At 44.7% G+C, this 16,172-nt stretch overlaps 1 protein-coding gene across 2 annotated transcripts in view; it reads left to right on the forward strand.

Moving 5' to 3' along the window:
- The window catches only part of CYP4V2 (cytochrome P450 family 4 subfamily V member 2), a 278,398-nt gene that overhangs the window by 203,839 nt on the left and 58,387 nt on the right, over positions 1–16,172 (forward strand). For both annotated transcript variants that reach the window (XM_078678088.1, XM_078678087.1), the window contains exons 6-8: positions 1,834–1,960; positions 3,579–3,770; positions 11,877–11,979. In XM_078678088.1, coding sequence (XP_078534214.1) covers positions 1,834–1,960; positions 3,579–3,770; positions 11,877–11,979 — 422 coding nt within the window. The remainder of the gene's footprint in view (positions 1–1,833; positions 1,961–3,578; positions 3,771–11,876; positions 11,980–16,172) is intronic.

Below are 16,172 nucleotides of genomic sequence, written 5' to 3' on the forward strand. Positions count from 1 at the left end.
CTGGTCTGAGTGGAGCATCTTTTCAGCCTGCTTAGGCCAATCCCTCATTGAATGAGAGCAGCTCAAGGATTGCACAGGGAGTCTGATGCTGCCCCTGTGCCTTCTGGGAACAGGAAGACCGAGGGGTGAATTAGGAGGCGTCTGACAGCTCTGGGTAAGTGGTTTTAAACAATATTTTATTATTAATACCCGCGTGCTGCCCGCCCCTCCCCCTACCTCTTCATTGTGTCGGCTACCACTGGATACAATGTAGCATTTATCCTTTATAGAGTTTGGATTTTGCTTCCCACATGTGTTATTGTTACTCCTACAGAACTTGCATGCTCCCAGATGTGATGGCAGCGCCTCTAATAAAAGTTTGGTAGTATTATTTACTTTGTTGAGGGGAGAACGGAAGCGCTCTGGGGTGTGGTCACGAGTCACAAACCACCCTGCTGTGGTCATGAGCCGTGGTCACGTGTCATCGACGCAACACTTCACTGAGGAATAAGGAACAATGATATGAGATGACAAAAGATCACAGTTGAGGTGGCACTTTATTACACAAAAACACATGTATTTCAATAAAACGCATTGCTGGTGAACTCTCTTAAGAAAACCTGGCTTCACTCTGCCAGGAGTGCATGCTAAATAGAACTTGCTTCTAAAATGCTGCGAGGCAAGCTGAAATGAGTAACTCTTAAAACTGCATAATGGAAAACTGCCAGAGATCCAAAGACATGGAGTACATTTGTTATGAAATCATAGTGCCTAGAATCAAGCCTTTCTGATGAGGACTATAAGGCAAGCTGGAGTGAGGATCCATTAAAAATCACATTTAAATCAGCTAGAGTCTCAGAAAGACACAGAATACATTCTATGAAAATATAGAGAGCTTGAATCAAGCCTTCCTGAAGAGAATAATTCATGCAAGTTAAACCCCCTAACATAATTGTTCGTTCCCTAGTGTTCCCTGGTTTGTTTCCGGCACCCTGAGGTGTGTTTGCTTGGTGAATTGATGTGTATGGGCTGGACTGGGGTTCTGGGTTCTTAGTTTCCAAGGGTTTCTGTCGATTTGTGCAGTTATTTCATCCCCCAGGCTTCTCCATTACTAAGACTAGGTAAAGATATTTTCATTTTGAAACAGTTATGTTTGTGTCCCTGCCTGGTATCTTCAAAGATATGCAATATTAACCCTTTATAACAGGGCTCTGTATACCAAATAGTGTTACAGAGCTGGTGCTGTGGAATTTGGTTCACACCTCAATTGGAGTACCTTTTTTTGCTGTATGGCAGATGCTTTTGAAGTTATCTCATCTCTATCATATTTTGTTGCAGACTATTCACCAAAGCTAGGATGAGTGGTCTACCGCATAGTCGGCGGGGGGTGGGGGGTGGGGGGGGGAGGGAGGTAACACGATCAGAAATTGCCATGGTACAGAATTTGTTGGAAAGGTAAGTGTCCCAAGCATTCTTGTAATTCCCTTCCTACCCATACCATGCCTACATGTCATAGAGACAAACGTTGGCAGGAACAATTGCATAATCAGTGTATAAAGTAGAGGAATGGGCTCAAAACCCACATTTTGTACAGGTCAGGCTTGCACAGATATTTTGTAGGTAGATCAGTATTACACAATGCTTTAATTATTCGAAGGTGGATGTATAGGTGATTATGCCCGCTGTAATTTGAGATTGTGTTATTTCATTTGGTAACTTGTTTTAATAAAACGTTCTGTTGATTGAGAGAAAGTCAGTACTCCACCAATGTTTTGAGTTTTAGCTCAACACATGCTACTAAATTAATAAGAATATATTATCCTATTAAATGATGTATTTTCTTTTTTTTTCTAGAATGAGCGATCTCCTCCATCGTCGGCAGAGGCTGCCATGGCTTTGGCCTGACTTTCTGTATTCCATGTTGAAGGAGGGAAGAGAACATGATAGGCACCTTAAAACCCTGCATGCATTTACTGACAGCGTAAGTTTGGTTTTAATGAATTTTAAAATCTATTCTGAGATGTGTGTGTAAAATACCTGCATATATTTTTTGGGCTAATTCCTTACATCACATCACTGTATTCTAATGTCCAAATGCTACCAATGACAAATGTAATTGTTAGTAAAAACGTTAATGCAGAATAACATTTATAGAAGCATAATTGGCAGAGAATCCAAACTGAATATTTTTTACCTAATTGGAAAATAAAGTTCATGATATAAGAATCTATTAATATATCTGTATACAGTGTGCAGTCATCTAGTTTCGATATTATACCCGCTGTGTGTGGATACTTTGAAGTATCTCAGTCTGCTAGTTTGTGCATCCTTTCTTTAGTTACTGGATCTACACTGTTATACTACTGATGATTGCTATGACCTCTGCAAGCAAACCTGCTATTCTTTGTTGGTGACTGTTGCATACAAACAGAGTAGCTTTGAGTGGTCATGGAGAAGGCACTTGGAGGGCTGGCTCCTGAGCTGTCTTTCATTCAGTCTAGGCCTATGGGATTGCTCTCACTGGCTCCAGGAGCGCCCTGTACAAGGTCTGTGTTCTTCTTGAGGCTACATTTGAACTTGAATAGTATTGACAATGCATAGTGTCAGAGGAAGGTGGTTGGAGTGCTCGAAGGAGCTACATGTCTGCTGTTGCTAGACCACTGTGTGTTAGTGAATGATTATGCTTCCTCCTCGTGAGTTATTTAGTCGATTGATGTGCTAAATGCTGTAGTCATAAGGGACAAGGACAACGATAATGTGGATGGAAATCATGTTGTGCCTGGTTTCTGTAATGAAGATGGCATTGAGTTTATTGTTCATGAGATCAGCCACATTGGCTGCACACAGGCCTACTTAGTGTGCATTGATGAGAAGGCAGTGTTGGATGTGTTTTTCAATCCAATGAGTATAATTTTAAGGTTCAACGGGATGGTGGGGGGTGGTACATTTGGGCATGGGTTGTGGTGTGTGCATGCCATTGGCTTACTCTGGAGATCCCGATGGCCTACCGTCTACTATGGAATACAGAAACCATTGCAAATTCATGGTAGACCATGATCCATAAATGTAGGGCTTACTTTAAGATGATTTCCTTGCTGAACATCTGTAAAACTTGGTGTAGGCCACTTTAGTACAAATGCATAACTAACTCATATATACGCAACTCACACACTATTCACATTTGTGGCCATTCACAGGGGTGTGTTAGAGGAGTCCCCAGGAATATCCTGTGCAAATGTAGGAACCACGTACTCAGCTGTATCTCAGTGAATATTTACAGACATTTGTAAATGCATTTTCCATAGTTATGAACATAAAACAGTTACATCGTAAAGGTCTAGTTGTGCTGCGGAAGGTGTGAGAAAGAACACCAGTTACTATAATTTCCGCTGGAGTATCATAGGGAAGGAGGGAAAGGTACAGGCCAATATATGTATATGAATTTCTGAAGTTCTAAATACCCTTTATTCGAAATACAAATCTAAATGTAAATTCAAATATATTTGACAATGCTCACATTTTCTTATGTAATGTTGTTTATCATTTTCTGGAAGCAGAATGTCACAAATAAATAGTAAATATATATATTTTTTATTAAGGTTATTGAAGAGCGAGCACGTGAAATGAAGAATGCTGAGAAAAGCAGTGGCAACTCTGACACTAAACTAGATACTCAAACAACTAAGAAAAGACTAGCTTTCTTAGACATGCTGCTTAATGTAACTGATGAAGATGGGAAGAAACTCAATTACACAGACATCCGTGAAGAGGTTGACACATTCATGTTTGAGGTAGATACAATTTTTGGGATTTTTGGGCACGTATATTATCAGTTAAAATAGTATTTTGTCTTCACCTTCTAATGTGTTGCCATGTTTACCATTATTTCAACCAATTTATGGATTTTTTTAAAGAATTAAAAAGTACAGTATTTACAAGATGCATATTTATTTTAAGGTTTTCATGTCATATTTTAGACCTGTCAGCCTTAGGGTTGTCTTCCCCCAATGTTTTGCCTTTACCCTCAACTTTTTGCTGGAATTGGTGTCTGTTGGCTCTAGAACTCTGTGCAGTTTACCACTGTTATCCAGTGCTAAAGTGCTTGTGCTCTCCCCTTTAAACATGATAACATTGATTGGCATGTAATTTACTTATATGTCCCTTGTAGAGTGGTATACCATATACCCAGGGCCTGTAAATTAATTGCCACTAGTGGGCCCGAAGCACTTGTTGTGCCACCCACTCAAGAAGCCCCTTAAAACATGTCCCAGGCCTGAATGCAGTTTTAAACTAACTGCCAGTTCGACTTAGCCATGCCTTTATTAATCTCACCTTTTATTGCATTATTATCCAGGTCTGGGGGTTTAGTGGACTAATGCGTCTACTGTAGGGACCTGCGTTTGGCCTCACAGTCACAGGTTCAAATCCCTGCAGGTCCACTTAGCCTTTCATCCTTCTGAGGTCGATAAAATGAGTACCATTGAGTTGGGTAACAAGAAACATCTGTTATCCAGCGCCAAGATACCCTTTTGGGTGAGTGTTCACTTTACAAATACACATGTTGTGTTATATATGTCACCCCTAAGGTAGGCTCTGGTTACCCCATAAGAAATGATGCATTGTAATTAAAAGACTGGCGTGTACATTTAAGTTTTACATGTCCTAGCAGTGAAAAACTCCTAAATCCTTTATCACTATTGTGAGGACTACCTCTCCTATAGGCTAACAATGGGTTGCCTTATTACATTTAATAGGCACTGACTTTTGATTGGGAACAAGTAAACATTTTATGTTTGGTGTCTGAGAAATTGTAATTAAGAATCCTCTTTAATGGTAAAGGTGTATTTTAAGTTATTATTTTGAAATGCCACTTTTAGAAATTTGGCATTATCCTGCCCTCACTATTTAGTCCTTTCAGCCTGTCCTAGGTCAAATGACTGGCTGCAGTTGGACTGTGTTTATTCCTCCTAGACAGGCACACAATAGAGGGATTGGGTGTGCCTGGATGGGCCATCAACTGGCAGGATTGAGGGGCAGGGCTGGGCACAGCCCCACTTGCAGCTGAATAGGCTGTGCTCTGTCTTCACACAAAGGACTTGTCACCCCTGCGTAGTTCATGCAGCCAGATCAGAACCAGGGTGTGGAATGCAGGAAACCTCAAGCACCTCAAACTACCCACTCCCCTTCCGGATTTAAAATAGTACTTACATTTTGATATTTGGAAGGCTGAATTTAAGGGCAATGGGCAAAGGGGCAAGAAAGAATCTGAACTCCCTAATGTTATTTGAGAAATGTTGCTGTTGGAATGTGGATTATTAGTAGGGATAAGTAGGGACTTACCACTAGTAACAAGGCCACAATCTCAATAAAAGGTCCAGTCAGGCTCTCAATAAATGATTCCCTTGCTCATCCTTTGGTAGCTGGCAAGGAGCGTTGCTGGCTTAACTTAGAAGACAGTGTGTAAAGCATTTAAAAACACCAATACATTAAATAAGTAAGACCCAACACACAATAAAAATCCAAACACCAATTTATAAAAATAGGAAATATTTTTATTTTTAAAATAACACCAAAAATCCAATGTAGGGAACTGAAGATATGATTTTTTAAAGAATAAACACTTTCTAGTGCTTAAAAGACATAAGCATGGACTTGGGACAACTGGACATGCTTGACAGGGACAAAGTCAAGGATGAACCTGAAATCCAGGTCAGGTCGCGGTTCAACATTGGCGCTTGACTCTTGTCGATGAGTTGGTCACTTTATGGAGCTTTATACCAAGAATTCCCTAATCTTCTCAAAACTTCTGGATTTTCTTCCATAAGTTCCTCTTGTGGGCTCAAAGTGTCCTAAATACCAATCTAAGGGTCTAGAAGCTCTAAGATGGCCCTTGAGATGTTATAACTACATTTCCCACAATGCACCCAACCCAATCCTTAAAAGTCAACTGGACACACTATAGATGGGTCCTTCTTGTTGGAGATGATGCAGGTGCAGCTCTGTTACCCTGTTGCTTTCAGAGAGTCTTCTCCTTAATCCTTGTGAAGCCAGGCAAAGTCCTTAGGGCTGTAGTTCCAGATTGTGCAGCAGGTGCAGTGCTTCACAGTGCAGTCCTTAGGGTGCAGAACAGGGTTACAGCAGGGCAGTCCTTCTACTCCTTGTTGTTTCAGGCAGGGATCTGAGTTGCTGTGTAGCTCCCCCATATTTATCCATTGTTCCTGGGTGACAAGCTATGGGGCACCCCTGAAAATGGGGTACAGGGTGACACCCAGAAGTATGACTCCTCTCCCTGAAAGCACTATTCTTTTAAAATCCAAAATGGAGAAACTCTCTCCTGGAGGTTAAGATCCAGTTAAGTCATTCCACATGCAGGATGTGGGGGTGAGTCTGTGCTGCCCTAAACTGTCATCTCCCTTTGAAGACCAGTTTTGCTACTCCACCCCCATCCTGCCTTTGGCTCTGCAGCTTGCAGTTCTCCTCCCACAGGAAATCCTTTGTCTCGAGTCAGGCAATTTCACACCTCATTAAGACAACTTGGCTGCCAATTAGGAGAGGGCTGCTGGAAGGCTGGATTTTGCCTTAAAGAAATGAAACTTCCATAACTTCTTTTCTGTGATAGTTAAAATCAATCTAACAGTGGCAAGTTGTTGGATTTATTCTAAGTATCATACTTTGAAGTATATTTTTAGCTCCTTTCTTTCAATAGTTATACTTTAATAAAATATTTCCACGTTAGCCTATGAAGCCATTGTGCTACAATGGGGAAAAATGAAATTGACAGTTTTCCCCTCACCAGGGCCTATAAACCATCTTTTATAATGCCCCGTCTTATAGTTATAAGGCACCAAACGCCTGTGGTACCCAGGGAAGATTTTAGGGGTGACTTTTATGTAAAGGTTAGGTAGTTTGAGACTTTGGAAGTATCTTTAATTCCAAAGTCTAATTTGCATATACTTTGATTTTAAAAGCAGTAAGGCAGGACTGACTTTGTAAATGTAATTTGTACTTGTAAAGTGCACTAATACCCCAACTGGGGTGTCCTGGCGCTGTAACGCATACCGCTGTGGAACCCTTCCTGGCTTTTCCCTGTGAAATGTCCACTCCTGGGCACTCCCAAGGTGAAGCCAGGCATCCCAGCGCTGTTGGGGCCATTGTGGAGATTAAGCAAGCTATTGCCCAGAGTTGCAGAGTGGGACCCATGATTAGAATAGGCACCGAGGTGAGAATTATCAGGTCCGAGGAAATTGAGCCCAAGTCCCGCCGATGCGGGAATTGAACCCTGGTCCCGGGCCAGACCTCTGCATCAGGGTCTGCCGCTCTAACTATTGTTTTTTTCATGTTGTGAATGTTGATTATATATAATTTGATAATGAGAACTCTTTAGCCTTGGGTAATTTAAGAAGGATCCTCTACTCCCTGTGCCAGTCGAGGCATCGCACTGGAAAAAATAAAAAAAGTGATGGTTAGAATTAATCTCTGCCACTAGTAATTACACTGGGCCACAGTCCAGTACATAGTCTATTGCCCACTTAGCCACCTCAGACAGCAGCCACCGATTTGAAAATCTGCCTTGGCCTTGGTCTAGAAGAAACTGACCAACCCAAACTGCCAGGCCTGGTTACTTCTGAACAAAAGCAACCACAGGCAAGTTCGGCCTATTTCGGCCTCATCAGTAGGGCACTGAGTCACGGTGAATTATTGAGAATATGGGCATCAAGTGTAGACTACAATATGATATCTTGCTTACTACCACAAGGATTAGGACTTGATCCTGGTTTTGGAGATTTCATTCTGTTCACCAAAACAGGTTGCTCTTTTTTAGAGAGCTGTTAAGTGAACTGCAGTAAATCAGGAACTTATTCTAACTTTTTTGAAACATTATTCTTCTGTTCTTGGAACAAATCCTTACACCTCGACCCTAATAAAGACCACCATCCTCCAATATTCCAGGTTCACTGTAGCTGGTTTGATGAGGAATGACGCGTACCAGAAAGATGTTATATAGGCTTGCTGGGCACACAGCTAATGCTTCAAATTCATCTTACAGCAATTTTCTGAATTTTAAAACCAGATACAGAAGGCTTGCAATATAAAACGGAAATCAATTGATAAGACCTATGAGGACCTAGAAGAGGCAGAATCTGTGCATATTTGCAAAATATCTGGTCCCTTGCAGCCAGTAATGTAAGATATAAAAATTGAGAGACTTCCACCGTGATTGAACTCCATTGAGTGAATCGTTGCTCTGGTCTGTATGCAGATAATGTAGGGTCTGGAAGCTCTGCTAAATGTATCCTTACCTATGTGATAGATGTCAATCAGTAAAGTGAAGTAGAGCCTGTTACATTAAATGAGCTTAAAAGGGATTTAGGCGATCAGAAAGTGGATAAAACTCTTGGGCAAAATTGCACATCCTCATCCAATGGTACACATCATCTTTTATAACTTTTCAGGCACTGGTGACATCCCTTCCTCTTGGAAGAAAAGAAAAAAGAAGGTGCGACTCTCCCAGACAACTTTAGACGAATCTTGTTGATAGATATATCTAGAAAACTATTTGGAAAAACTATACTATTCTACAAATACTGATTACTGGATCTCGGGACTAGGTTAGCACCATAAAACCAAGGCTTAGGTTAGACTTACTGCATGTTAAATATGGTGAGCTTTAGTATGATTGTTTAATCCTGTTATTCAGGGTGGCCTTTTATTCGGTCAATAGTCCCTGCTGTAGGATTATTCCCTTCAGAACACTAGAAGAAGAGAATTTATGTTGCACCTTGTTGCAGCGCTTCTTATTGTTAACTCTGCCAGGGTAATATTTGGTCGCATGGGTGAACAATTGAGATCCTAAATTATTAGCAAAAGTGTGTCATAGTTGTCCCCTAGTCACAACCCTCATCAACTTATTTTGATTTTGCCGGTTGCTGGAGTGTCAGACATTTTCTAGTTCCTATCTTCATGTGTGCAAATGATGTGATGTAATTGGCTTGCACTGGATACCCATTAATACATTAATGAACTGGTCCTAAAATGACTGTTACAAAATGTTTCATGCCATCAACTCCTCTAAAATGACAGTTTTGTCATGAACTTCAAACGCACTCCCTGAGGGACCTTCAAAATTGAAGATTAATATTTAGAACCTCTTAGCAATTTTAGCACTTTGGATATGAGAGTCTACGCTTCAGGGTTGCGGAAGATAGTTAAAACTGCAAGTGATATTTAAAGTGTAACTTTCGATAGGACGCAATGCTGTCCTTAACTCTTTCACTGTTTAGAAGGCTAAATCGGTCACAACAGGAGCCCATGGTGCTGAGCTGTGGGGACATATAAATTGCACCCAGGTGGTCAGGGAAGATAAGCTTTTGTGGAGATTAGTCCATTTAGGACCATGAACCCCCAATTAATCCTATACAGTGGAACTAGCCAGCTACAATATTAGTATTATGGCCGCTATTCAGGCCTATTTATTCTGGATAAGATTAGGTCAAATATTGATGCAAATCTGGTGCCTTTCAGTTACATTTTACTTCCTTGGTATAGTTATACTAAACCTAATTTCCTGGAAAAGGATTTGAGCTGCATGTGGTTGTTCAGAATTTGTGGCAGCTGGTGTCAGGTAAAAGTGGTGAGGTGGGGGAAGGACAACATTAACAACACACACAAAAAAAGAACTTACCTGCCTCACCGCTGCTCTTCTGCTCCTCTGGCTTCAGTGCACCACAGGATCCCCTAGGGCCAATCCAGACGCTGCTCTCATGCTGATGGGACTGGGAACCTATGCCTGCTGTCTCCAACCCGGCAACACTGCTCAGGTTGGAGACATCTCAGTGTTCATGTATGTTTGGCCGTTCTAAGACAGCTGGCCAAAACCACATGCTCACTTGCAGCAGTGCGCACCATTTCTCCTCCATGCCTGTAATCACGATGGCCCGCCCCAAGACTCAGCCCTGTGAAGAAAAATAAAATGATGCAGCCATACTGTGATGGAACATTTCTTGTTATATGCTAGAATAAACACTGTTCAATAGTCCACTCGTCGTAAATTTTTCAATCATCTTTTCTTTTTGGACATATATTGATGTATAACCCTCCCATTATCCTCCGTCTCACAAAACATCGAGAAATCCGGTCCATTATTTCCTCTGAACTTCCCAGACCCGCTTTGCTGCACTCGTCTGTTTTCACGTCACGGGTAGGCGGAATCCAAGGAGAGCCAATCAAGTCTCAGCCGGGACACGCGTCATTTTAGCAGTAAATTGAAGTGCAGACAATAACAACAGAGGCAGCTTTGTTAGCAGACACAGACAAAAATAACTTAGAAGTCGTGCTAGGACCAGCAGGACAAGCAGCCGAAGGAGAGCGCTCGAGACGGGACAGCAGCATGTAGCAAAGCGAAGGTCCAATGTTGCAGGAGGAAAATTTACACGGTAAGGGTTCAGAGTCCATCCCCCCTAACCTCTCCTTCAGCAGCCTCGTCGTGTCTGAGCAGGGCGTTTGACACGTATATCCTAGAAAGTGTATTCGATGGATTCTGTTTATTGAAAGACGGGCATTACGTGATAAACAACCGAGGCAGCCCGTACTAAAATTAGATTATTAGTGCCCGAACCATGGTGAATATTGTTTTTGCAAGACGTGGAGAGGAAAGATTAATATCTACGCTGAGTGTGAAAAGAAGAGGAGTGTAAAGGTTCTCTACAGGACGCCAGCAGGGGGCCGGGCCCTGTAGGAAAATCAAACTAGATGTGACCACAGCAGTTAACTGCGGGTTACAGTTACAGGGTGCAGAGAAAAGACAGTGCACACAAGTGTGCAATATCACACATTTTGCAATGTCGAGTCTGGAATTGCACAGCACGTGCGGTGCGTGCATTTAAAATCTTTTTCGAATATACACCTGTGTGCCTGCCTAGAGCATAGTCACTTAGGCTGTGGTTGGGTTGATCCAAATAATTTTTTAAAGTGCGTGCGCCTCCCACTGATAGAGGAAGAGGCAGCTGGGGGAGGGGAGAGAGGAGGGGGGCCTTTGCCTGTTTCCCTTGCGGGAGCAAGCAGGAACCATCTGTTAATTACAAACAGATGGTTACAAAGCTCGCTCCCGGGAAGGGAATCGCCAAACTTGCACGCGTTGCCATTGAAAGCAATGTAACGCGTGCAGGTTTTAGGGCCAAAAACTGAATCGATTACTAAAGGTCTCCTCCTATACAGCGCATGCGCCCTGCGTAGGCGAGACCTAACAAGTGGTTGAAGGAGGCAAATGATACAGGATGAACTGTTTGAAAGGAGCATAATGAAGGGGCACAGCATATAGGTAAAGGAACATAATTCCAGTGTTTTGGTGCCAGAGGTGGAACGAGTCGAAATGGGACAAAGTTTAGGATGATTGGGGACTTGCAGGAAGAAACCAAGAGAAGGAACATAGAGTGTACTGTGAATCGCAAACCTGCCTTTTCCCATGAGTAGGCTTGTGTTAATCCTGGAAAGAGACGAGTAAGTAAGTAGCAACTAAGTCTGGAGTAAGACGCAACCGATCACTGAGAATTCTTTGCGAATCTAGCCTGTATATTCAGATCTAAGACAAGAGTAAGACACGGAAAAAGCTTAGCGAATTTGGGCCATAGAGTTGTGGGTTTTTTTTCGTTCAGAAGTCAATGTGCAACCCACTGAGGTTGAAAAATACATTTATCTGTGAGGTGAGGCTGTCATGCTTATGTTGTTGTCAAATGCTGTCTTTAGAAATTTTATTTTGATGGTATAATTGTATTTTTATTCCCAAATTACGGTCTGTGTGAGTGATAGATGATTACAAATATATATCTCACTTTGGCAGATCTATATTTTGTGTATTTTACAGCGTCTAATTTGTAATGCTACGTGTTCTGCATTTTTAGGGGCATGATACAACTGCAGCCGGTATGAACTGGGCCCTGTATCTACTAGGATCTCACCCAGAAGCACAAAGGAATGTTCACAAAGAATTGGATGAAGTTTATGGTATGTCGATGTGCTATTGAGTCACTCAACTCAATGTATGGATGTTAAATATGTTTTTAACTTAACCTTTTGCTCTGACACCGGACTCGGGAGGACTGTGAGGTTGAGTTGGGCTTAGCTTGTCCCTCAGGCTATAAAATCAGTCATACCCCACGCCTATTAAATCGAGGAGGGGGAATCGGGTTCATTTATAGAGACTCGCTGACCCTCTCCCAGCTAAAGATTCGAGAAGTACCGGGATTTGAACTGATGGGCTTCACAGTCAAACAGCAGGAGCTGATACTTTGTTCGGGTGTCCTATGCTACCGTCCCCCGGGACCGGCACCTTCCATATCGCTCCTCATTGACTTGATCTACGAACTCTCTAGCTCCCACTCCAAGTTATTGATTCTTGGTGATTTCAATCTGTGGCCAGGCGGTTCACTGGACAATGCATTCTTTTCCCTTGGTCAAGCTTGCACGGATATTAATCTGGAACAGTTGGTGAACGCCTCCACGCATCAGAAGGGTCATATTCTGGACTTAGTATTTGCGGATCCAATATGGGTATCACTAGATGATATTAAGTGCCAGTTCTGGACAGACCACTATCTGATTATGTTCTCTCTTTGTCTAGAGGACCATATCTCACGAAAGGCTGGAATATCTCTAGCCAAGCTGGAGAGACCTTGGTCCCGAATTCTTAAAACCTCTCCACTGCCGAACATCTTAGGTAAGGACTTTAAGCTGGGCCACACAGCCGAAGAGAGTTATACTCTCTTCTGCCAGTCTGTATCGAGCTCGCTGGATAAGCTTGCACCCCTTCGGAAGTCACGAGGGAGGGTGAATCGAGCTAGCCCTTGGTACACGAGCGAATTACGCCAGCTTAAACTTGACTGTAAACGCGCAGAAAGGGCCTGGAGGAAACAGTACTTGGACCCGGAGAAAATTGTCTTCAAGACCGCCATACAAAAATACAAGGCTCAGATCAAGTTGGCCAAAGTGACCTATCTTGAATCCACCCTGAATCAGGCCCCTAACAAGGCACAGGCCCTCTTTAAAATCGTCAGGGACCTTGCCCACCCTACGTGTGTGGCCAGCACTGTCCCCTCATCGCAAGCTCTCTGTGACTCACTTGCTGATGCCTTCGAGGAGAAAACCCGTAAAATCCTGGAGGGCTTGCAGGACCCAGTCAAGTCCACCACTGGTCTGGGAGCTCCGGAAGAGGTGGACAGTCGACCCCTGCAGAGGGCTGCTCACCTCTGTTTGAAAGCTCGGACCACGCCTTCCAGTCGACCCCGACCAGAGGATCAGGCCCTCAGTCTGGGAGCTCCGGCGATTGAGGCCAGTGGAACCCAGCTGAGTGGCTTCTCCCCTCCCTCCTTGGACCTGGCTCTCAGCCTGGGAGTTCCGGCGTCTGAGGCCAGTCGACCCCAGCTGAGTGGCTTCTTCCCTCCCTCCTTGGACCCGGCCCCCAGCTTGGGAGCTCCGGCGATCGAGGCCAGTCGACCCCAGCTGAGTAGCTTTTTCCTTCCCTCCTCGGGCCTGGCCCTCAGCCTGGGAGCTCCGGTGATTGTGGCCAGTCGACCCCAGCTGAGTGGCTTCCCCCCTCCCTCCTTGGACCCGGCTCTCAGTCTGGGAGCTCCGGCGCCTGAGGCCAGTCGACCCCAACTGAGTGGCTTCTCCCCTCCCTCCTTGGACCCAGCCCCCAGCTTGGGAGCTCCGGCGATTGTGGCCAGTCGACCCCAGCTGAGAAGCTTTCCCCTTCCCTCCTTGGAGGAGTTTGGCAGCCTAGCCCTAACAATCTCATCCGGCTCGCCTCTTGATCCTCTTCCTTCAAAACTCTGGAAGGTGTTTCAGGAGGATCTCTTCCAGCCCTTGCACTCCATCTGTTGCCAGTCGTTTGAAACAGGGACGGTACCGGGCTGCTGGAAGAAGGCAGTTGTATCTCCGCTTCTAAAAAAACCTACGCTTGACCCTGCTTGCCTTTCCAACTACCGACCAATCTCCCTGCTTCCTTTTCCAGTTAAAATCATGGAAAAATTGGTTACCCGCACTCTGTCCGGCTTCTTAGAAGGGAACACCTGGCTGGACGAGACGCAATTCGGTTTTCGCCCAGCTCATGGGACGGAATCCGCGTTGGTGACCGTGTTAGACAATCTGCGGGCGCGAGTCGACAGTGGTCGGGCAGCCTTTTTGGTGCTGCTCGACATGTCGGCCGCGTTCGACACGGTCAGCCACCCCACCTTGATTTCGAGGCTGGAAGAGTGCGGGGTCAAAGATAAGGCCAGGGACTGGTTAATCTCCTACCTGGACAACCGTCAGCAACGGGTCTCGCCCCCCCCCTTCAGTTCAGAGGAGCGGAGAGTAGGACAAGGAGTACCTCAGGGCTCAGCCATCAGCCCTATACTCTTTAATGTTTACCTCCGCCCTCTAGTCCAGCTCATTAAATCTTTTGGGATCTCCGCATTTAATTATGCGGATGATACCCAGCTGGTCTTTTCACTGGAGGGACAGGGTGCAGTCCCATTGGAGACTTTCCACCGGTGCATGCAGGCGACAGCGGAATGGCTCCGTTTGAACTCATTACAGTTCAATGGAACTAAGACAGACGTCCTGTACTGCTCCAACGACCGAGTTCCCCGAGATCTCCCAGATGACTTCTGGCCTCCGTCATTCTCAGAGTCGGTGTCAGCCGCACGATCGGCCCGTAATCTGGGTGTTACTTTTGGGCCCAACCTGCAGTTGGACCTGCACGTAAATAAAACCACCTCAACGTGCATGATGTTGTTCTGCATGCTGCGCAAGGTCTTACCCCTCCTTCCTGAGCAAGCCAGACCCGAAGTAGTGCGAAGTACCATCCTAAGTCGACTCGACTACTGTAACGCACTACTTCTGGAGGCCCCGGTAACACTTCTGGGCAAGCTCCAAAGGGTGCAAAATATGGCTGCCAAACTTGCCCTCTCCCGCCCTTACTACAGCTCTGCAACGGCAGCGCTACAGGTACTCCACTGGTTGCCGGTCCATTCACGCGTTCGCTATAAAGCAGCGTGCATTGTGTTCAGGGCTATCCACGGCTTGGGCCCAATCCCTTTGCAGAGAATGTTTGCCTGGTACCTCCCATCGCGAGCCTTACGCTCCTCTTCATCCAGGCTATTAGTAGTTCCACGTTTCCAGAGAGTGAGGATGGGTGGCCGATCGTTTAGAGTAGCGGCGGCCAAACTCTGGAACTCCCTGCCATTATCCCTGAGAAGCCTTGAGGATCTTTTAGCCTTTAGAAAGGCGTTGAAAACCCACCTCTTCCCTAGAACAGGCTAGGCTGCTGAATCTGCTGGATTTTGGGTCGAAGCGCCAGGATGCCCTTGGTGGTGACAGGTTTGCGCTATAGAAGTATACCACAATACAATACACCTGCAGTGGTAGTAACCAGGACCCTATATATAACTAGAGTGAGACCTAATTTGGTTATGCAGATAGAGGCAGGAATGAAAAGCTGAAAGACACACCACCAATGTTACCAGTTTCTTTGGCCATAAAAAAGTAAAACAGGTCCCCGTCTATGAGGGGTGCCGTTCTTTTGGCCCCAAATTCGGCACCACCAACGTAGCTCACAATAACAAGGTTCTCTACATCGGAAGGCCGAACAAATCGCCCCTTGGGGAGACCAAAAGATCGGAAAAAACACTCCAGCTGGCACTGCTTAATGCACTGTTGTGTACCGGGTTTCAGTCCTGCATATAAGAAAAGGTCGGGCGCTTATGCTGGGTATCCATTGGCGAAGCTATGGATTGAATGAAGTCTAAAGGGGATCATGTGAACTGAAGCCAGCGCTTTGAAGCCTGTGGACCCCTGAGGTGGGGTAAAGGGAGTAGCCTACACTAAAAGGATGTGGTGTGACACACCAGGAGAGGAGCACAATGTTGGTTTGGGCTCCCTTTGCCAGCGCTCATTCCTCGTCATTCTGTCACTCGAGAGCCCATTGAAGATGATGTATTTTAATGGTCAATTGGAGGGAGTAAAGAGAGCGCTAGCACTGCCAGTTTGAGGTGACTTCAGGCTAAACTGCCCAAGATGTTGAACTCACCCCCCACTTTTTTGGGGCACATCTATTTAGATTTCCCTAGCCTCCAGAGATAGGTTTTTGCCAAGGAGAAACAGACCGGTATCTCCGACCCCTCTTTGTGGGTTTAAAACATCAATATAAATAGGTTTGG

The sequence above is a fragment of the Lissotriton helveticus genome, chromosome 2_2 (genome assembly GCF_964261635.1).
Source record: "Lissotriton helveticus chromosome 2_2, aLisHel1.1, whole genome shotgun sequence".
Taxonomy (NCBI): domain Eukaryota; kingdom Metazoa; phylum Chordata; class Amphibia; order Caudata; family Salamandridae; genus Lissotriton; species Lissotriton helveticus.